This window comes from Vipera berus (assembly GCF_964194415.1).
Source record: "Vipera berus genome assembly, chromosome: 5".
Taxonomy (NCBI): domain Eukaryota; kingdom Metazoa; phylum Chordata; class Lepidosauria; order Squamata; family Viperidae; genus Vipera; species Vipera berus.
This window is the reverse complement of record NC_138207.1, coordinates 6,246,684-6,268,605: the sequence shown is the minus strand read 5'-3', so window position 1 is coordinate 6,268,605 and position 21,922 is coordinate 6,246,684. Positions and strand designations below refer to the sequence as shown.

The 21,922-nt window shown below is 44.9% G+C and overlaps 1 protein-coding gene across 4 annotated transcripts in view; it reads left to right on the top strand.

The window, feature by feature from the left end:
• The first annotated feature begins 3,889 nt into the window (after positions 1-3,889).
• LOC308668894 (cytochrome P450 2J5-like) overlaps positions 3,890-21,922 on the top strand; it is a 37,033-nt gene continuing 19,000 nt past the window's right edge. The window contains exons 1-2 of one of the 4 annotated variants that reach the window (XM_081329157.1): positions 3,890-4,062; positions 12,038-12,337. In XM_081329157.1, the coding sequence (XP_081185283.1) occupies positions 12,170-12,337 (168 nt within the window). In that variant the 5' untranslated portion in view covers positions 3,890-4,062; positions 12,038-12,169. Of the gene's footprint in view, positions 4,063-11,858; positions 12,338-21,922 lie in introns of those variants that run through there. The other 3 variants (XR_014026611.1, XM_081329156.1, XM_081329158.1) reach the window with 3 other exon arrangements.

The following is a 21,922-nucleotide window of genomic DNA, read 5'->3' as shown; positions in this document are numbered from 1 at the left end:
CGCGCACATGCGGGGGGCAGGGTGGGGCTGCCCTGTGGATTTAACGCTGAGCATGTTCTGGCTTTGATGGATGCAACCAGGTTGTAGATCAGCACCCGGTTGTCATGGGCCGGGCTGAGGTGCGGCGGGCCAGTCTTTTGCTCTTTTCAGAGCAGGTCCCCAGGCTGGATGGAAAAACATGTCAGGCCACATATGGCCCGCGGGCCTTATGTTTGACATGTCTGGACTAGTTGTTCAGCTTCTCCGCTATAAGAAGCAAGCCCTACCTGAAGCTGAGTTGAGGCCACAGCAACCCAAATGGCAGCCACTCCCCCCAAAAAAACCTCCAACCACTGCAGCTACTGAAAATCCCAGGCCACCTGCAGGCCCACCGATCAAGTGGTAAAGTGTGCATGTATGTTATGTTGGCTGAAGATCTTCCTGACCTTTTCTAATATTCCTGCAATGAATGGAATGACTACCGTATTTTCCAGCGTATAAGACGACTTTTTAACCCATGAAAATCTTCTCAAAAGTTGGGTGTCGTCTTATATGCCCAGTCGTCGTATACGCCAGAAAATACGGTAGTCGGCTGATTCACGTTCCTGGCAATCTCCCTTGCTCTGTTTCAGCTTGCTTTCTGCAAGAGAAAGCCGGGCCGCAGGGCCGCCTCCGCAGGTACTCCTCTAACGTGGAGAGGGAAGGACAAAGAGGGAGGGAAGGAAGAAAGGAAAGAAGGAAAGAAGGAAGAGACAATGGGAGAGGTAGGGAGAGAGAGAAATAGAGAGAGAGAGGGAGGGAGAGAGAGAAGGAGAAATAGGGAGGGAAAGAAAGGGAGAGAGAGAGAAGGAGAAAGAAAGGGAGAGAAATAGAGGGAGAGAGAGAAAGAGGGAGAGGGAAAGAGAGGGAGAGAAAGAAAGGGAGAGAGAGAGAAAGAGGGAGAGAGAGACAAGGAGAAAGAAAGAGGGAGGGAAATAGAGGGAGAGAGAGAAAGGGAGAAATAGAGGAAAAGAGAAAAATAGAGAGGGAGAGAAAGAGGGAGAGAGAGAGAAGAAGAAAGGGAGGGAAATAGAGGAGAAAGAGGGAGAAATAGAGGGAAAGAGAAAAATAGAGAGGGAGAGAAAGAGGGAGAGAGAGACCAGGAAAAAGAAAGAGGGACGGAAATAGAGGGAGAGAGAAAGAGGGAGAAATAGAGGGAAAGAGAAAAATAGGGAGAGAAAGAGGGAGAGGGAGAGAAAGGGAGAGAGAGAAAGAAGGAGAGAGAGGAGAGAGAAAGAAAGAGGGAGGGTGAGAGGGAGAGAAAGAGAAGGAGAGAGAGAAGTTAAATTAGTAACATGATTATTGAGTGAATCTGGTTTCCCCACTAACTTTGCTTGTCAGAAGGTTGCAAAAGGCGATCACATGACCCTGGAACAATGTGACCATCATAAATATGAATCGATTGCCAAGCATCTGAATGTAAATCACATGACCCTGGGGATGCTGCAATGGTCATAAGTGTGAAAAATGGTCATAAGTCACTTTTTTCAGTGCCATCGTAACTTTGAACGGTCACTAAGTGAATCATTGTAAGCCGAGGACTACCTGTACTTTATCATTTTTTTCCTTTTTTGGGGGGGGGTCATGTTTTTGACACCTTGCTGGGCGACTGGTGGTACTCGGACATTGCCTTGTCCTAAAAGTGGTACAATGGATGAAAAGGTTGAAAAGCCCTGTTTTAGTATACCGGTACTATTTGGTTCAGAATATTTTTTTTCTTGTTTTCCTGCTCTAAAACCTGGGTGCGTCTTATGGTCAGGTGTGTCTTATGGTCCGAAAAATACGGTAATTTAACAGGAAAAGTAGGGGGTTGTCTTATACGCCCAGTCGTCTTATACACCAGAAAATACAGTACATTGCTTCCTCCTGTGGAGGAGTTCCTGCTGTGTCTTTTTTGGGATTGGATAATTTATTACTGGTTGAATATTTAGAATTAAGGAAATTATCTTCACAAAGCCCAAACCTGTCAGTTTTTTTCCCTCTTTGATGCTTTCCAGTCAATCTAGAGGTGGCTGTTCCTTTTTATCTGATGCTTTTTACTTCTCTTCCTGGTTTTCTGTATTCCGTTGCTAGGAAACTAATAGAAACATGTCTTTTGAGGCTCTGATTGATTAGCACTGGTGCATTGTCAACCAGGTATTACCCCATTCATTGACATAGTTCTGACTGTGTGCTACTTAGGTACCCGAGGAAGTGATGTTTTTTTTAAAAAAAAAATCAAGGGCATGGGATGCGGTGGGAGCAAAAAGTTTGCAAAAGAAAGTCATGTATTGTATGTCACCTAGAGTCACTTCAAAGAATGAGACAATTTATACATAAAAAATTAGTAACAAGCAAGAAGATGTTTCAAGGACAACTGGAGGGTTCTTATCTTTGAGGCATGACCTGGCACCCAGTTACCATGAAGGTGGTCCTATGAAGAGATAATTATGGAATGACTCTAGGAACCAAGTGAAACCTGAATCATTCTTAAAATTCTGTTTACCCTGAGGAGAAAAAGAAAACATCTGGAGCCTAGGAACAAGGGCAGATGTGAGTTTCAAAGAAAAGAAAATCTTATAAGGATTCAGCTCCTAGGTTGTGCTCAGAATGAAACACATCAAGGCTAATTTGGTTGTAAAGAATAAACTGAATTAAAAAAAAATACTGGGCCCCAATATAAAACACAATAAAGAATAGCTAGGTCTGTTCCTAGTCTACAGAGTTGGGCAATTATCCTTGCCAAGCATGGATCATTCTCAGATGTGTGCCTGGATTAGACAGCTGGGTTTATGATATAATTGAGAGGTAGGTATTGTGAAAGTACTTACTGTATAATTTAATACTTGGATTAAGCACACAACCAAGAAGAGCTAATGCAGAATCTATTCCAACAGCCCTTCCTTATTAGCACAATCCTTTCAGCAGTCCCAACAAGGTTCCACACCCATTTACACGCTGATTCAGGTGACTCTGAGGATACAGATAAACTCCCAATTGGCCTCAATCACTCTCAGGGAACTAAGGACCAACCCTCAGGATGCTAGCGACCAGATGACTGCAAAGAATATAAATCCTTCAATTCCCCACTAGTCAGTTAGAACTGAAGACCCATTATTACAGACAAATCAATTAATCTAGTAAAATATTCCACAACCAAGAAGCTTCTTCAGCTGAAACGTCTTCAAAGAAAAACAAGATACTCCAGTTGCCTCGTGAAAAAGCATCTTTGGGATAACTATGACCTGGATGACTGAGAATCTCCATAGACAAATCCAGAGATGGTTCTCAAATAGTCTGATGCCCTCATTAAGACATTTTATTATTGGCAAGGGAAACTGAGTGAGATTTTTTTTCCCATGATAGTATCCTGATGACGGGCTTCCAAGTGTGTGCCTGAGACATAATAATGGACTAGATAATATTTTTGTGATCCAAAACATTCTCCTTTTTATTTATTCAGATAAATTTCATAGACAGGTGGTACACCATGATTTTTAAGTAATTCTGGCATAGTATCACATTAGGGCACATTAGATCACACAACCCTTGGTTTTAAAAAAATCTCCTCCTCTGCCATTTGAGTAACACATGTCAGATTATATTAACCTGATTAACATAATAGTAACTTGCTGACTGTAGAGATGGAGGTCAAGGATATGAAGGGACCGTGTGCAGAAAACTGCCTGCCTTGGTATCTTGTTTACCGTCTGTCTATGAGCTCACTCCGATTAGCACCGCCGAGGACTGCCAGAAACCATCAAGATATGTGAGACTCTACCCTGGCTGGGATGTTCTTAAAGATTGACAAGAGAGTACACCAATAAACAATGCTTTTACAATGCTTTTGCTGTGTGCTCTTTCCTGCTTGTTAAAAACTGTATAAAAGAATAAACTCTGCGTAGGCAGGCAGACATTTTGGACACCCTGCAATGACTGGTCTCTGAATCCCACATTCTGGTGCCTTGAACAGGGACTTTCCTCCAGGAGAGCAACTTCCAACATACTTACCTTCATCTGGAATAGACCCCAAGGTGCACCTTCGTCCTACGGGACTCCTCAGAGGTAAGTATGGGTTGCAATCTATCTCACCAACAGCAGCAGCATGTAGAGGAACTTTGATTCCTGCTACAAAAGTCAGGGCTTACAGTGCCTGAGGAAGATATAAGGAAGCTCATAGGAGAGATAGGGAAACACTGTCCTTGGTATCCAGAGCTCCTCATGAAGAGGTTAATTCTTCTGCTTCTTCACAGCCATTGTATACCCCCATGAGGCAAAATTTAGAGGGACAATTAGCAAAAGGGGGGAGGAAATGTAGAAGAAATTGCTGACGGGTCTGGTCCCTTTGCTCCAGTTTATGCTCAAGTTGTTTTACCAGCTGCCACTCTACAGATTTCTTCTGAATGCGCCTACCGAGCATTTGGAAAAGTGCCTGTTTCTGGCAAGCCTCATCAAGCCTTTTCTAACATCAGGCAGAAGGCTACTGAGGCGTATCCTGATTTTGTTAACAGATTACAGTGTTAAGTCGTGGGCTCTTGGGAGCAGGAATGATGACACGAGGCTGAGTACAGAATAACTCATGCTTTTATTCTTGCTGGAACTGTACTGAAGGCTTGGGCCACAACCAGCCACAATATATAGACTAGCCCCTAGGCGGTAGCCAATAGGGTTGAACCCACTCTTGCCGCCTGGGCTAACCAATTGCAGGACTGGAGACAGCTTGTCTGGGTTGCTGGAGAGCCGTTAGCATCTCCAGCAACGCATGTGGTGTAACACCACAAGCCCAATACATAACATACAGGATATAGGAATAGCTTCTTGTCAAACAAATTTATTGGCAGCCGCTTTATCGCAAGGCAGCAAGCCTCAAGGAAAGTGTTATAACTATTATGTACTGAGCTTGTGGTACCACACCACATGAGCCAATGGCTCTCTTGAAACCTAGACAGACCGTCTCCAGCCTTGCAATTGGTCTACCTTGGTGGGAAGCATGGGCTGGGCACAGCCCAGGTTAAGCTCTGTCATAATTATAATAAAGGATGTGTTACTCTCTGAACAACTGTGTGTCTTCATTCCGGCTCACCAGAGCCCACGATATAATAGTGGTGATGAGGATGGGATCCTGCTTCACCACCTGAAAAGAGCTTAAGTCAGCGAGGGGTCGGCAAGATGCGCTGGTGGGAAGAGGCGTTCCCCCCCTCTCCAGGCTGGCTAGTAATGCTACACTAGTGGCCACGTGCTCAGTGGAAGCATTCTTGAGCCCTTTGAAGCAGGATCCTTGAGCACTGGAATCAAGAAAGATGCCGAAGGTCAGCAAACTCAGAGTTCAACATTAAACATCCAGAAGACTGGCCATCTTACCTCTCGCAGGTGGAAAACTATTTACGGAGGAAGGCCTCAAAGCTGCCACATTGCTGTGCGCTTGTGGACCAGCAACATTTGATCTAGTTTGCGCCTACGCCCATCAAAGCCGTATCATTTGCAGATCTCAAAAAAAAGCTGACCAGACATTTCCAGCCAAAAATGTTGGAGATGGCGTGGCATTTTAAGTTCGACCAGAGAGTACAGCTACCCAGAGAGACAGCTTCAGAGTGTATTGCAGGCCTGAGGCAGGCCACACGCCTCTGCAAATTTTTGAACTTAGAGGAATGTCTGAGAGACCAGCTTATCTGTGGCCTCAGAGACAGAACATCACAGCAAAGATTGTTCGCGAGACCTAACCTCACATTCTCAGAAGTACAGAACGAGATCATGGTGGACAAAGCCCCCGGAGGAGCTGTGCAGACTGTGCAACCCTCCAAAACCCCGAAGGTTGAAGATTCAGTCCATTCTGAGGTCACCAAACACGCCAGAGAATCGTCAGAAGATGAAGAGCCCAAAGTCAACAAGCTCCAACAACAACAACAGGGCACGCAAAACCGTAGAAGCCAGCAAAGAGAGAATGATTACAAGGCAGTTCTCTTACCTAGATGTAAGGGGTGTGGAGGCAGCCATCTTCGCACCAGTTGTAGATTCCGCTTGGCCACGGGGTAGAGCGTGCGGAAAGACCGGCCATATTGCCATGGTCTGCAGAGCCTGCCAGAGAGACAGGCCACTCAAGCAACAGTCAGAAGAACCGACTAGGAGAGGTACAGGGGCCCAGGGTCCACTTAGTGTGGGATTCTTCAAAAGTCGGAAAAGCGTTTGCCACACTGGGGCTCATTGCCCACTCAAGCCCAAACTCAAGCTCACAGTAGAGCTACAAGGAGTTCCTTGTAAAATGGAGTTGGACTCTGGCTCGGCTGTATCAATCATTTCGCAAGACACATTCAACTGTGTTTGCAGGCGCAACAACAATTGGGTTAAACTAATGTTTAACAGCCTTATCAGACCCGGCCACCAAAGGTAGCTTCTAGCTAAGGCCTTCATCCTTACAATGCCAGGGTGGCCTTCATGTAAAGATTGTAAGACTCTATCCCTCAATGAGGTGAGAATTACAACTCTGTTGCTCCATAGTAGGCAGCCCTTGTGAGCAGACAACTCATGTCTCCTGACAAAATAACTTTGGAATTCTGATCCTGGACTTTTATCCAGCCACCCCATGTATATCCAAGACAATACCCTGCTCAGAATTTTATCTGATGCAGTTTCAGCAGCAATGTCCCCAGCGTGAAGGGGAAAATTGGGTCAATCCTGAATAGACAATATTTTACAGCAGGTGCAGGTTCAGGCTCCATTAGTGGCAGTGGCAGTCTGCTTAGGCCATCTGCATGGCCCATTTCCTTCCCTGGTTTATGAAGTAACTTAAAAGTGTATGCAGACAAAAATATGGACCACCTTAACATCCTGGGTGAAAGTATGTGAGGAATTTGTCTGTTAACCTTAACATTAGCGTTCTGAAAGTCAGTTAACACAATATCAGAGTGCCTTAGTTTAACCCACTTGTTGCTGCGCCTGCAAACACAGTTGAATGTGTCTTGCGAAATGATGGATACAGCCGAGCCAGAGTCCAACTCCATTTTACAAGGAACTTCTTGTAGCTCTACTGTGAGCTTGAGTTTGGCCTTCAGTGGGCGATGAGCCCCAGTGTGGCAAATGCTTCTCTGACTATTGAAGAATCCCACACTAAATGTACCCTGGGCCCCAGTACCTCTCCTAGCCGGCTCTTCCAACTGTTGCTTGGGTGGCCTGTCTCTCTGGCGGGCTCTGCAGACCATGGCAATATGGCCGGTCCTTCCGCACGCTCTAGACGTGGCCGAGTGGAATCTGCAACTGGTGCGAAGATGGCTGCCTCCACACCCCTTACATCTAGGTAAGAGAACTGCCTTGTAATCGTTCTCTTTTTGCTGGGTTCTCCGGTTTTGCGCACTCGGTTGTTGTTGTAGCTTGTTGACTTTGGGTTCTTCATCTCCTGACGATTCTTCAGCATGTTTGTCCCGTTGCCTGGAAGCGGTACAGATTTGGATGGGAGAAAACAGGCTTCGACTCAACCCGGCCAAGACTGAGTGGCTGTACATACCGTCATCTCGTTTAGTCCAAGAGGTTCCATCTCTGACTATAGGAGGAGAGATGTTACCTCCCATTGATAGAGCACGCAATCTGGGCGTCCTCCTAGATTCGCGACTCAGTTTTGAAGATCATATTGGAGTCATGGCTAGGGGGGCATTTGCACAGATTCGTCTTATATACCAATTGCGCCCCTTTTTGGACCGAGATGCCCTACGTACAGTCACCCACACACTCGTTACCTCCCGTATAGATTAGTGTAATGCTCTCTACATGGGGCTGCCCTTGAAGACCACCCGGAGGCTTCAGCTGGTGCAGAATGCAGCTGCACGGGTTGTGATGGGAGCACCCCGATACTCCCATATTACACCCCTCCTGCGTGAGCTGCATTGGCTACCAGTTGCCCTCCGGGTGAGATTTAAGGTGCTGGTACTTACCTTTAAAGCCCTACATGGCTTAGGCCCGGGATACTTGCAGGACCATCTGCTGCCGGGAACAAATTCCCATCGTCCAGTACGCTCACACAGAGAAGGCCTCCTCAGGGTACCGTCAGCTAGGCAATGTCGGCTGGCGACCCCCAGGGGGAGGGCCTTCTCTGTGGGAGTGCCAGCCCTATGGAATCAGCTCCCCCCTGAGCTTCGGATGGCCCAAAACCTCCAATCCTTTCGCCGCGGCCTCAAAACACTTCTGTTCCACCAGGCTGACCTGGACTGACAGGCATTTTAATTAATTTATATTTAGAATTTTTAATTTATTTTTTAATTCTTTAATTTTAATTTATTGCACAGATGATTTCAATTTTATTTTTATCTTGATTTCTGTACTTATTATATGTTTTGTTGTTAGCCGCCCTGAGTCCTTCGGGAGATAGGGCGGGATATAAATCCCATAAATAAATAAATAAATAAATAAATAAATAAATAAATAAATAAATAAATAAATAAATAAATGTTTGGCGACCTTGGAATGAACTGAACCTTCAATGCTCAAGTTTTTGGTTGGCTGTACGGTCTGCACAGCTCCTCCGGCGGCTTCGTTGGCCATGATCTCGTCCTGAGCTTCTGAGAAAGTGAGATTAGGTCTCACGAACAGTCTTTGCTGTAATGTTCTGTCTCTGAGATGGCAGACAAGCCAGTCTCTCAGGCGTTCCTCCAAGTTTAAAACTTGCAGAGGCGTGCAGCCTGCCTTAGGCCCGCAATAAATTCTGACGCTCTCTCCGGGTAGCTGTACGCTTTGATCAAACTTAAAATGCCATGCCATCTCCGACATTTTCAGATGAAGATGTATGGTCAACTTCCTTTTGAGATCTGCAAATGATATGGCTTCGATGGGCGTTGGCGCAAAGAGATTTTCAGCTAGGTCGAACGTTGCTGGTCCGCAAATGCACAGCAACGTGGCAGCTTTTAGGCCTTCCTCTGCAATCTGGTTAGCACGTAGATAGTTTTCTACCTGCGAGAGGTTAGACGGCCAATCTTCTGGATGCTTGATGTCGAACTCTCTGAGTTTGCCGACCTTCAGCATGTTTCTTGATTCCGATGCTCACAGATCCTGCTTCGAGGGGCTCAGGAATGCTTTCACTGAGCACGCGACCGCTAGTGTAGAGTTACTAGCCAGCCTGGAGAGGGGGGGAAGTGCCTCTTCCCAACAGCACATCTTGCCGACCCCTCGCTGACTTAAGCTCTTTCAGGCAGCGAAGCAGGATCCCACCTTCATCACCACTGTTATGTCATGGGCTCGGGTGAGCAGGAATGAATACAGACAGTTGTTCATAAAGCAACACATCCTTTATTAGTTATGACAGAGCTTAACCTGGGCCGAGCCCAGCCACTATATATATATACAGTCAAACCCCATAGCAGCAGCCAATCGAATGGAACCCATGCTTCCCACCAAGGTTGATCAATTGCAGGGCCGGAAACTGTCTGTCTAGGTTTCAGGAGAGCTGTTAACTCACATGGTGTAATACCACAAGCTCAGTACATAACAATTCCTTTTACCTTTTCCTTTCCCCCTCCAGTCTCTTTCTCCCCACCTCCCCACTGTGTTACTTTAAGAGTGTGAAAGAGAGACAGAAAAAGAAGGAGGGGCTGGTCATTTTAACTGTTTTTCCCCCCTCTGCTTAGAATTCTGGTCTGAGAAAAGTGGGGGTGGACGTGAAATTTAATACCCACTCTTGCAGTTTCAGCTTGCAGTTTTGTTTTGTTTTTTCTGGAAAGAGGAGACAGTACTTGTTGGACAATTCTTTTTGAAATCTTTGAATCCTAAAAGAAATTACTCTGTTGTTTTGTTTAGATTTGTAAGTTTTAACCTACTTGACGGAAGTTTGTTTCCATCTGATTGGAATCTGATTAAATTGGAATTTGACTAACTATATTGAAAGCAATACGAAAGTTTAATATACGTAAAACTGTATCTCATTCAGTTTGTTTATTTTTTGTTTTGTGGAGTTGTTTTTTTTGTTTTTGTGTCTGTGCAGGACACATTGATGGATGATATTTTAATTGGAGCCCCAAAGCTACAACCTAATTGGTTTTCAGAAATACAAAATTATTTAGGTGTCTATGGATTACAGATTGCCCCGGAAAAAATACAATTGCACTCTCCCTATTTGGGGCATAAAATGTTGCAATCTTATTGTGCTCCAGCTTTTCCTCACTTGAACTTATGAAAAGTTATTTCGTTGGTAGATTTACAGCAATTGCTGGGTACTCTTAATTGGGTTCACCCATATTTTTCCTTGCCTATACATTTACTTAGCCCCTTATTTGATTTATTGACCAAAGCAAAACAACCTGGAGATCTCATTGCAGTTCCCTCTGCAGCACTCACCACAGCTGAGAAAATTAACAATTATCTTGAGCGTTCAGTTTGTGGATCGTATTCCTTATAGAGACTGTCAGTTAACTCTTTTGGTGTTTCCTACTAGCAAGCTGCCTACGGGAGTATTAGCTGTAATAGAAGATAAAAAGGCAGGGCTTTTTTTCTCATAGAACTCAGAACGGTGTTCTGGCACCCTTTTTTTGCAACAACAACAACAAAAAACACTCTGTCTGAAAGCCTATTGCAGGGCTAGGCAACCTTGGCCCTTTTTTATGACTCGTGGACTTCAACTCCCAGAAATCCTGAGCCAGCCACGCTGAGGGGAAAGAGAAAGGTTTCCAAGCTGAGCCATGCTGGCTCAGGAATTCTGGGAGTTGAAGTCCTTGAGTCATAAAAGAGCCAAGGTTGCCTACCCTGCGCTACAGGAGGACATTAAAATTATTTACAGGATTACTTCTTTAGGAACTAAACTTTTAGAATCTAAAACAGCTAATTCAAAAAAGTCAACAGGAAAGAACCTCACGTTTTTCGTCTGCTTCTGTCTTTTGGAAGGTAAAATTAGATAACAAAATAATCTATTTCCTATGTTAACATGTCTGCAATGAAATCAAAGGTAGCAGGAAAAAAATGAGAAACATTTTTCTCAATGTAATATGTTAGCTGATGCTAGAAAAAAATAGTATCTTTTGTACATACTCTATTACAACTAAACCACTTTAAACATTTCTTAAGAATGAAATATTCTTAATTTGGACTTTACTTTTACTGTTTGGACTGTTGTATGTTTTGAAAAAATAATTATTTAGAATCTAGTTATGTTGCACTTCAGTCTTTAAATAATTAACCTAGTATATACATAACAATTTATGATGTTTTCCATGGTGAGCTTAACATCAATAACAACATTTATTAAAAAGGCTAAAATAATTTCTGGTGGTATTATCTGTACATTAAAATTTTGTTTAGTCACAATCTTTCACTTTTCACATTCTGGACAAGCAACCTAGCAAAACATGTTACATATGTGCATAAGCGTAGTCAGTAGCATATGCCTTTTTAATAATATCAAACATGCAAAAAAACAAAAATAAGTCCAAAATATCTGTATTACATCAAGAAATGCCAGCTTTGCAACCAATATTTTTCATCCATAACTATGGCACCTTAAGGATACCTGCATACGCTGTGCGCTCTTTCTTGCTTGTTAAAAACTGTACAAAAGAATAAACTCTGTGTAGGCAGACAGACATTTTGGACACCCTGAGATGACTGGTCTCTGAATCCCACAGCTGACAAAATACCAGCGCTAGACAAAAGACATGTTGCTATTTGTTTCCAATTAACACAGTGTTGACCTGGAATTAGGAGAAAGTATAGGAAATATCAATTGTGAATGTGCAGATGGTCCTACTGTCTTTGGGCTCTTGCAAAGTCCTGGATGCAGGGTCATGAAAGGCCAGCAAGGAAAATACCCAATGTCCTAACCCACCCAAGAACATCCGGTATCTACAGGGAAACACCCAGAAGGGAACATGTTTATCTACAGTATGCCAGACCTAGTAGGTATGCATGTCAGCTTTGCTGGATGGCTTGCTTATGTAACCAGAAAGAATAAATACAAGGATTTCTTGTCTTTCATGGCTGCTCTCATTTAGATGAGCCCGTCTTTCTGTTCAGCTGAATAAAAATACGTAAAGCTTGAAGGCAACTTCTGGTTTCCTGTATTTTTTACCAGCAAAACCTCAGAACCTGCATATCAATAGTACGTAAAACAGGAAGAAAAGCAAAACACTTCAGGTAAACGGAAACAACAACCACCTCCAGGTGGACTAGAGACCATCAAAGGGAAACAACCAGAAAGACAGTGATGGCGATAGGGATATTCCTGTTTGTTTTGCTGCTTGTTCTGCTGATTCTGTTCTTCCTGAAACAACTTTGGACCCGAAGACATTTGCCTCCTGGTCCTTTGGCTCTTCCTCTCATCGGGACCTTGTGGACTGTTGGGTTTTGGCTTCATGAAGATTTTTACCTTAAGGTATTTCATTCTATGTAAATATATGATAATTCTCAATTGTTCTCTTTGTATCAAATGTATGGACAAATCCATGTCTAAAATATTCTTACACAATGAGGAATACAATTAATCTAGTTATAGTGATAACATTTGATTAGTTATTTTTGCCATTATGCCAGAATATTCAAGCTGAGACCTGCTCACCAACATTTCACAGGGCAGGATGTGAAATAATGGGGCTGTGTTTTTAGAACTTTGAACTGTAAGATTATTTTGGGATCCTAGAACAGACATGTCAAACACAAGGCCCGGGGGCCAGATCCGGCCCGCGAACTGGTTTTATGCGGCCCGCAAAGCCATCCTGGAAACAGTGAGGGAACGGCCCCCACTGCCTTGGCCCTGGCCCAGAGACCCTCCTTCTGCCAGAGACCCTCAGATCTGCCCCACTCCTGCCCAGGCCCACATAGGCACCCTTGATGCGAACGATGTGGAGCTGGCCACGCCCACCCAGTAGGCCATATGCACTCTAGCCATGCCCACCCAGTAGGCCACGCCCACCCAGGTTATACCCACCCGGCCCCCTGAGGGAAACTGCAATGCTGATGTGGCCCTCAATGAAATTGAGTTTGACACCCCTGTCCTAGAATAACAGACGAACATCAAGATTATATCCTTGGAAGGAAGTTGTTAATAGGAAACAAAATTAGAATGTGCAGAATGCCTTATACAAGGCTTGCAATGCACAAAGGAAAGTGTACTGGGGCCTTTAAGAAGCAAACAGTAAAAGGCAAACTAACTTGAGTTGTATCATAACAATATTTTTACTCAGACAATATAGCACAAAACAAACAATAAAAAAAAACACCACAATTACATATAGTCCAGTTTTCAATCCAAGGTCTGTAATGAAGAATCACCATTGAATAACAGTTCAGGAGTAAACAAAGTCAAAGTCAAAAAATCCTTACCAGTTAAAAGTCAAATATCAATACACACAGTAACAAGTCTGTCAGAGAAAAAACACTAGAGAGAAAGTAAGTCTAACACCTGAAATTCATTTATGCTGAATAGAATTAGTCACACCCTTAGGCCATTTCTCTTCTTAAAGGTACACAACCATATTATATGTATTTCACCCAAACCAGGTTAGGACTTTAATTCCTAACAATCTCCCCTTTGGGGTGACATACACTTTTACAATCTTAAATTATATTCATTACATACTGTTTTATGTTTTACAACACCCTGTGCCTTAGTAAACTGGTCAGCAATATTATCTTCTGTAGCACAATATTCCAATTTTATTAAATTATCTTTAATGCATTGTCTGACATTGAGATAACGTAGATCTGTGTGTTTAGATCTAGTCTTTACTGCAGCGCTTGTTGCCAACTTAATAGCTGCTTGATTGTCTTCAAACACAGTTATTGGTTTCTTACATTCCAACCCCATAACAGACATTAACTGTTTCCAAGCCAGTAGCTCAGTGCACAATAACGATAGACAGGAGAATTCAGATTCAGTTGTAGACAAGCTAACATGTTTCTGTCTGTTTGATTTCCATCCTATCAAAGCGTTTCCCAATAATATAACCAGACCTGAAGTGGATTTTCTGGTAACAGTATCGGATGCAAAGCTGGCATCTGCCAACGCTTTCCATTCCATTTCCCTTGTTGGCTCTAAATACAAATAATAATGTATGGTGTGCTTTAAATACCGTAAAACTCTTTTAGCACCTTGCCAGCATTTCACTGTTGGATTTTTGCAATATCTTGCCAGGTGATTTACAGTAAAAGCTATATCAGGTCTTGACCAGTTACACAGGTACATCAAACTCCCAATTAACGATTGGTATGTGTTTTTATCAAACGGTTTGCTATTATCTGCTGAACTCTCGAAACCCTGAGACACAGGAGTCTTGGCAGGTTTACAATTTTCCATATTGTAACATTTCAACAAACGATTGATTTTCTTTGCTTGAGTTAGTTTAAATCCCTTATTTGTCCTGGCAATATCCAGTCCTAGATAATGGCTAATAGCCCCTAGGTTTCTAATTCTAAATTTGCCTCTCAAATCTGAAACAATTCTTTCAGTTTCCTTGTTATCTTTTGCTATAATAGCAATATCATCTGTAAATAGTAACAACAATGTTAAATTATTATTTTGCTTTCTAATAAACAAACAAGGATCTGCAATACTTGCTTTAAATCCCAGTGTATTTAATTCTTTTACCAAACACTTATTCCACTCATATCCAGCCTGTTTCAACCCATACAAACACTTTTAGTTTCCAACAATAACCTTGTTGCTTTACAGTTACTCCAGGTGGAATTCTTACATAGATATCATGACTTAAATCAGCATGTAAATAAGCTGTTTCAATATCAATATGAGTTACAGTATAATCCTTACTAGCTGCCCACACCAACGCTGCTCTAAGAGTAGAAGCTCTTAGTGTTGGTGAAAAAACTTCATCATAGTCACAATTCCTCTGTGCAAACCCCTGTGCTACTAATCGTGCTTTGTAAATAGCTGTTCCCTCAGACCTTTCCTTTATTTTGAAAACCCATTTACATCCTAGTAGACTTTCATTTTGAGGAATCTTTACTTCTTGGTAAACACCTAGATCTTGTAAAGACTTAAGCTCTTTACTTATAGCTACATTCCATTTCTCCCTTTCCTCTCAGGATACATTTCTATCTCTTCAAAAGTAGAAGGCTCCACATCTACCTGACAGATCAACCCTGCCTCATAACATTCCGGTGGTCGTCTCTCTCTAGTAGACCGTCTGGGCAGAACCGGGCTTGTGGGTACAATCACCTTTCTCTCCTCCTCCCCAACCTCCTCTAACAATGACTCTTGTTTAATATTAACGGCAGATTTTTCCTCTTCTCTATTGGAATCTCCTAAGAAATCAATTGAATCTGGTGGAGGAATGCACACAGCATTTTCTAACCTATCCCAACCTGACTGTTCTTGGAAAATAGCACTTGAACTACAATATACATTCTTGGTTCCTTTCTCCCAGAAATGGAAAGACTTATGATTTGATTCATAGCCAACAAAGATTAACTGTCTCGCTCTATGTTCTCCCTTCTTTCTTAATGAGGCAGTAATATGAACCCATGCAGAAGTACCAAATGTATGCAAATAACTGAGGTCAGGTTTCCAACCATGCCATAACGTAAAAGGAATTTTACCAGTAGCTGAACTAACCACATTATTTAATACATGATTAGCACAAATAGCTGCTTCCTCCCCACAAACCATTTGGCAAACCATAATTCTCTAGCATAGCTCTAACCATAGCTTGCAGTGTTTGGCCACGCCTCTCTACAAAAGAATTATGTTGTGGCCTGTAGGGAGCTGAACGTCTGTGCTCTATCCCTACAGACACTAACAAATCAGTGAATCCTTTGTTAGTAAACTCAGTTGCATTATCTGTGATAATACATTTCACTTTTAATTGTGTCTTTCTTTCAGCAAACCTAAGCCAATTAGAAAATTTTTCTACAGTTTCTGCTTTAGATTTTAGGAGGTAAAAAAAACCATATCTGCTATAATGATCTAATATGCTTAATGTGTAACAAGCCTCCCTTAAACTTGGTTTCATTGGGCCAATTATATCAGCAAAAACCAATTCTAATGGAGCATTGGTCTTAAAGCCACCTAGCCTATTGGCTGGTGTTGCCTTGCTCTTTTCTCTACTGCAAACGTAGCATTGTAGATATTTTTGACAAGCTTTCACTTTTATTCCTGTAGATAATTCTATTGTTTTCCTAAGAAAATTGTAGTTTATATGACCCAACCTTCGATGTAATAAATGAGTGCAGTTGTCATGTGGCTTTTGGTTAACACATGTATTGGACATCATTATAGGATTGCAGTGTAAAACGAACAAACCATCTTTCAACTTAGCTACAGCCTTCACTTCATTCTTTTCAATAAGACATTCCTCCCCTAGGAAAGTCACTTTGAATCCTGCTTTAACTAAAGCTTTAACAGATAGTAAATTATCATTAATTTTTGGAACATAAAGCATATCTAAATTTTGCTTAATAAAAGAACAATAAAACTTACCCTCACCAGAGGCTTTTATTTTCCATCCATTAGCCATAGTTATGTATCTGTTACTATAAGCTATCTTTTCAAAACGTTCTTTTGAATTAGTGATGCATTGGGTAGCCCCACTATCAATTACCCATAAATTGTGATTACTGGTTGTTGCTGCATCAGACACAGCTATATTAACCACTTTCTTTCCCTTCCTATGGCTTTCGTTCCTCTGCTTGTTTCCTTTCTTACAGAACTTTGCTATATGTCCTTTCACCCCACAGTTATAGCACTTCTTTGCCATGTAAGCAGCTGTAGTATGCTCCTGTTCCTGTGGTAGCGTCTCTCAGCTGATCTCTTTCAATACGTCTTCTGTACTCCTCCAGTAGTCTTCCAATTATTGAAGATAAAGTTAGTTCATCTTTAGACAGAACTTCAAGCGGTGAAACAAATGCATCGTAGCTGTCAGGTAACGATGACAAAATGATGTAGACCTGATGTAACTCAGAAAAAATGAGCTCCTTCTCATGTAGCTCCAAAAGGGTTGACTTCATAAAGTCTAGGTGAGCTAGCATGTCCCCATTCTTTTCCAGACGAGCCCTAAACAGCTTCCTTGTGAGATGTATGTGTGCACCCACACTGTCACGAACATACAGCTTCCGCAACATGGTCCAACAACGAGCAGCAGACATACATGGACAAGCTGTTGGTCACCTAGTGTTAGCCCAATTAAGCACAAAGCTTTTTCATTGTCTCTATTGAAAGCTGCAATTTTCTTCTCGTCATCCTCGTCATCTGGATCCCAGGCAGTCACATCAGGAAGATTGTTAACTACGCCCCATAGACCTTCTTTTCGCAACAGCAAACTAAATTGTTTGCGCATGCCCAAGATGGCGGACGTGCTGGGCTGAGCTCCGTGGAGTGTTTCCAGTCCTGGCGTCCTTACCGGTCTTCTGGGGACCCTACGAGCCCGCGGATATGTTTTTCCTCTGTATCGAGGCTCGGAGGGACGATTGAACTGAGAAAGAAGAAGGGTCGGCACGCTGTTGGAGTTGCAGTCCTCCATTTTTCCATCCGAGCTTCGGCGTCTTCATCTCGGAGGTCCCGGTGGAGCTGGGAGGAGCCGCGGCTTGGAGGGCTCTGAGTGGTGGATCCTCAGAGCCGATAGAGCCGCGGCCTAGAGTGGCCTCCGATACCCTCGTATGCTCTGTAATGGAGGTTGACTCGGCGCTGGGATAGAGTGGTGGAGTGATCGGCAGCGAGCGGAATGGAAGCGTTTTGCCGGTTCGTGGTCTCTGCGAGGTCTGTAGAAGATTATTTGAAGCTGCTTTTTGCCTATTCTCGACCAGGGAGACCTACGGCTGGCGTGGGACCGTTTGACTTTTGGCGCTGTGTGTGGCTGACCAAACAACATGCTTTTTGCCATCCGGTCTTCAGCTGCCTGCATTGGGGTCCATCTATCTGCCGTCCGGCGTCTCCTGCTCTCCTCGCTTTGCTCTTCCCACCTTGAAATGAACCGTGCTCTCCAACCTAACCATGGTTACCTTCAGGTTATGCCTGTTCTTTTCCTTCTCTCCCTATGGTCCCTATTGTATTAAGAAGGTCTTGGACGAGCTTCCGTGAGAGGGCGGCTCATTTGTATTCTCATCGATACCAACCAATACCATCTGCTGCCTCCCTAGAGGTGAGAGATCTAGGGAGGTATGCCCTACTGGGTTGGTATTTTGTCCATCCCATGATAGATTCAGGCCCTTCATGAGAGGGAGGTGCCTGTTCTATTTTGGAAGTCACCTGAATGGTACCCAGCTCAGTGGCAGGGAGCTGGTGGATTGGACACTCTTGACCTTCCAGTTTTTCATCTCTAGACTGACGGACTGCCTGACTGGACTTACCCGGACAAATGGTTTATTTATCTTACTCCAGCACAGACTTATTTGCGCTCAGGGGTGCCCCCCTCTCCTGGGCGCGACCCGCCTTCCTTTCCATCGTTTCTCTTGATGACGGGCCCAATTATTGGGACCCAGAGAGATGGCTGGGCAGGGACAGGAGCCTCCTTCACAAATTTAACAAGAGGCCCCTGGCGTGTTTTTTAGCGAAATATTTTGTGGGGTTAGGGAGGGGGGTGGGTTTACAGGTTCGGTTGGAAACTGGGGGGGGTTTCCACCAACCGTTTCTCAGACCAGGTCGGGGATTGATCGCGCCGTGATGGGGGTTGGGCTACAGGGCCCCGGAGCGGGGTGTGGGATTGCCTATTCCCACGGCGGTAGGGAATGGCCGCAGGTGTATGAACAGAGGGCCATATCAATATCTGGGAGTGCGTCCCCGCTGTCTCCAAGCGGTGATGCGCTCCGACCCTCTGATTTCGGCCCGTGGTACCGGGAGCGAGGATGAGCAGCCACCTGAGCTCAGGCTCGTGTATTTTAATGCCAGGTCCATAATGAATAAGGCTCCTCTCATTCATGAGCTGATTGAGGAGGAGCATACTGACCTGGCTTGCATTACGGAGACCTGGTTGGGCCCAGAGGGCAGGGTCCCCCTGGTTGATCTTTGCCCATCAGGCCTCCGGGTGCTGCACCAGCCTCGGGCTCAGGGTAGGGGCGGTGGAGTGGCAGTAGTTGTGAGGGAGACCTTATGTCCGCGGGAGGCCACCATAGTCCAGATAGTCGGGTGTGAGTCCCTCCTCCTGAGATGTGGCCCTAGAGCTCAGTTGGGCTTGCTGCTGGTGTACTTTTCGCCTAGTCGCGTAGCACCAGCCCTGCCTGAGCTTCTCGATATCCTTTCAGGGTTGGTGGTTGAGTTCCCCAAACTTATAGTTTTGGGTGACTTCAACCTACCATCCCTGGGAGGATCATCTGAGTTAGCTCGGGAGTTCATGGCTTCCATGACGGCCATGGACCTGATGCAGGTTATTCAGGGCCTAACTCATGGGGGGGGTCATACGCTCGATTTGGTTTTTCTATCCGGACGGTGGTTAGATGATCTTGGGGGGGGTTCCCCAATTATTACACCTCTGTCATGGACCAATCATCATCTCCTGCGGTTGGTCTTCCGTTTTGCCACTCCCCGTCGTGGGCTTGCTGAGCCAATGAGATGGTTCCACCCTAGGTGCCTGATGGATGCTGAGCAGTTCCAGGCGGCGCTTGGGCCCCCACCTGCCTCCTTTGCCCACAGCTCAGTCGATGCCCTAGTGGAAGCCTGGGAAAAGGCGGCCACAGAGGCACTCGACCAAGTTGTACCCATGTGGCCCTTGACCCGGAGCAGATCCCAATGGGCTCCATGGTTCTCCATGGAGCTCCGGGAGATGAAGCGTCGGAGACGGGGCGTAGAGAGCTGTTGGAGATCCAGCCAATCTGAATCTGACCGGTTACGACTAAGGTCGTTCACGAGAACTTATCTCGCAGCGATGAGGGTGGCAAGGTCTAACCACTTTGCCACCCTCATCGCGTCTGCAGATAATCGCCCGGCCGCCCTGTTTAGAGTAACTCGCTCTCTCCTTAATCGGGAGGTGAGGGAGGAACCCTTGCAGGGTCGAGCCGAGGAGTTTAGTCAATTTCTGTCGGACAAAATCGCTCGGATCCGGACCGGTCTGGACTCTGACTGGGCAGAGTCTGACGATGAGGATACGGGCAGCCTTGTCGATGTTATCTGGGAGGAGTTCGATCCTGTGACTCCTGAAGAAGTGGACAAGATCATGGGGAAGCTGAGCTCCACCACGTGTTTGTTGGACCCGTGTCCCTCCTGGCTGACTTATGCGGCCCGGGATGGGACACGAGGCTGGCTCCAGGCAGTGATTACTGCCTCTTTGAGTGAGGGTAGCTTTCCCGCCGCCTTGAAGGAGGCGGTGGTGAGACCCCTCCTCAAGAAGCCTGCCTTGGACCCAGCAATATTAAACAACTTTCGTCCGGTCTCCAACCTTCACTTTCTGGCGAAGGTTGTTGAGAGCGTGGTGGCGCAACAGCTCCCTTTGTTCTTGGATGAAGCTGATTATCTAGACCCGTACCAATCAGGCTTCAGGCCTGGGTACAACACGGAGACAGCATTGGTCGCGCTGGTGAATGATCTCTGGCGGGCTCGGGACAGGGGTTGCTCCTCTGTCCTAGTCCTTTTAGACCTCTCAGCGGCTTTTGATACCATCGACCATGGTATCTTGCTGCGACATCTCAGGGGGTTGGGAGTGGGAGGCACAGTTCTCCAGTGGTTCTCCTCCTACCTTCTGGGACGTTTGCAGTCGGTGTTGGCAGGGGGACATAGGTCGACCTTGAGGCCTCTCATTTGTGGAGTCCCTCAGGGATCGGTCCTCTCGCCTCTCCTGTTCAACATCTACATGAAGCCGCTGGGCGAGATCATTCGTGGTTTTGGAGTTGGGTATCATCAGTATGCTGATGATACCCAGCTTTTTATTTCGACCCCAAACCACCCGTGATGACCTCGACGTGATGTCCCGCTGCCTGGAGGCGGTCCGGGTCTGGATGGGGAGGAACAGGCTTCGGCTCAACCCTGACAAGACTGAGTGGCTGTTCGTGCTGGCATCCCGGGAAATTCTGATTATTCCATCTCTGGCTATGGGGGTTGAGCTATTACCCCCGTAGATAGGGTGCGCAACTTGGGGGTCCTTCTAGATTCACAGCTCTCTTTAGAAGAGCATATTGGAGCTGTGACTAGGGGGGCCTTTGCCCAGGTTCGCCTGGTGTGCCAGTTGCGACCCTATCTGGACCGGGATGCCTTGCGTACAGTCACTTATGCGCTCGTGACCTCTCGTCTAGACTACTGTAATGCTCTCTACATGGGGCTGCCCTTGAAGTCCACTCGGAGGCTTCAACTGGTGCAGAATGCAGCCGTGCGAGTTGTACTGGGAGTTTCCCGATACTCCCATGTTACACCTTTGCTCCGCAAGCTGCATTGGCTGCCAGTTGCCCTCTGGGTGAAATTCAAGGTGTTGGTAATGACTTTCAAAGCCCTACATGGCATGGGTCCGGATTACCTACGGCAACACCTGTGGCCGGCATCAACTTCCCTCCGTCCAGTGCGCTCCCACAGAGAGGGCCTCCTCAGGGTGCCTCCGATCAAAGAATGCCGATTGGTGGCCCCCAGGGGGAGGGCGTTCTCTGTGGGCGCGCCAGACCTGTGGAACCGCTTGCCGGTTGAGCTCCAGATGGCCCCCGACCTTCGCTCCTTCCGGCGCAATCTAAAAACGTATTTATTTGAGCAATCTGACCTGGTCTGATGGATTAGGGTTGGGGTTTTAATATGTTTTTAATTATTGTTTTAAATCTTAAATTTGGGCATTATATTTAATCGTTTTTTAACTTTTGTATTCTGTTTTTTATATTTATTGCCCTGTACACCACCCTGAGTCCTTCGGGAGAAGGGCGGTATAAATATATAACAAACAAACAAACAAACAAACAAACAAACAAATAAATAAATAAATAAATAAATAAATAAATAAATAAATAAATAAATAAATAAATAAATTGCGTAGACCAGAATACGTAGTTTGACCCATTAAGCCAAGTTATACAGAACGGATTAAATATCCCTTGTGCCATTGTC